Source organism: Centroberyx affinis, unplaced genomic scaffold (assembly GCF_046629955.1).
Source record: "Centroberyx affinis isolate AG114_WGS23_722 - 3 ecotype Tasmania unplaced genomic scaffold, CSIRO-AGI_Caff_v1 ptg003711l_1, whole genome shotgun sequence".
NCBI classification, from domain to species: Eukaryota; Metazoa; Chordata; class Actinopteri; order Beryciformes; family Berycidae; genus Centroberyx; species Centroberyx affinis.
Window position 1 is genome coordinate 417501 of NW_027281601.1, and position 1107 is coordinate 418607.

Below are 1107 nucleotides of genomic sequence, written 5' to 3' on the forward strand. Positions count from 1 at the left end.
TGAGCTGGTGAGGCAGACACCACATAGCAGGACACCGAACAAAGACCCGTAATCAAGCTCAATTAGAGATTACCCACTAATTACCGACCCACACACACATACTCACACACACACACGCCTCCTAACTCGAGCGGACACAGGCCTGCCTGTGCCACAATAAACCCTGACTCTGAGACACAAAGGCTGGGGGGGCGGGGGGCACGAGAGCCGCCAGCCCCCTTAACGGGAGTCACGGATGGCCAATAAGGCTGATATGTGGGTCGAGTGCAGGAATTACTGCCGATCACCGACCATCAGACACGCTCAAGCTATCGGGCTGTCTCATTATAGATAGCGCAACACACAAATACACACACACACACACACACACTGAGAGACAGACACACACAAACAAGCACGCATGCACGCACACGCACAAAATGCCTATAGGCTCTGTATTCCCCCTGCAGAAGAGCTCCTCGGTAACAATGGAGCACAAAGGACCGATAGGCTCGCGCTTACCGTGGCGGCGTGAGCAAGCAGCGCCGTGAGCGCCAGTAGACAAGGCAGCTTCATACTCGGGGTGCGGGCACAGCCTCCCGGTGCCGCCGCTGCCTTCACGGGGGGAAACAAAAGCGCTTCTCTCGGTATTCGGTAGTCTCCAACTTCAGAGCGCACCGCCGTTCGCGCTACCATCCGTCCGTCTGGTCGTGTTTAATCCAAGACTTCACACGCTACTAGTCCCGGTTACCAATAGTCGTTAATAACCGGGGAGATTCCGCGAGGCCTCTTCTCTCTCTCTATTTCTCCGACTTTTTGTGCTCGAGACCTGATAGATTTACTACCGGAGACGCCAGACCTCGGCTCTCTCTCTCTGTACATACACAGTCTCTCTCTCTCTCTCTCTCTCTCTCTCTCTCTCTCTCTCTCTCTCTCTATACACACTCAGCCTCTCTCTCTCCTCCCCCCTCTCCGTTGAGGGCAGGATGTTCCGTATGGGCGACGCCGCTTGGCCTGGGAGTCTGGCAGAAGGAGGGGGGTGTGTGTGTGTGTGTGTGTGGTGTGTGTATGCGTGCGTGTGTGTGTTTAGAGAGAGATGGGGGGATCTCCATGAGAGGCGAAGCGAGG

The 1107-nt window shown here is 55.6% G+C and overlaps 1 protein-coding gene across 1 annotated transcript in view; it reads right to left on the bottom strand.

Moving 5' to 3' along the window:
- sdc3 (syndecan 3) overlaps positions 1–873 on the bottom strand; it is a 24406-nt gene extending 23533 nt beyond the window's left edge. The window contains exon 1 of the mRNA XM_071540754.1: positions 502–873. Coding sequence (XP_071396855.1) covers positions 502–675 — 174 coding nt within the window. The 5' untranslated portion in view covers positions 676–873. The remainder of the gene's footprint in view (positions 1–501) is intronic.
- Positions 874–1107: the final 234 nt, after the last annotated feature.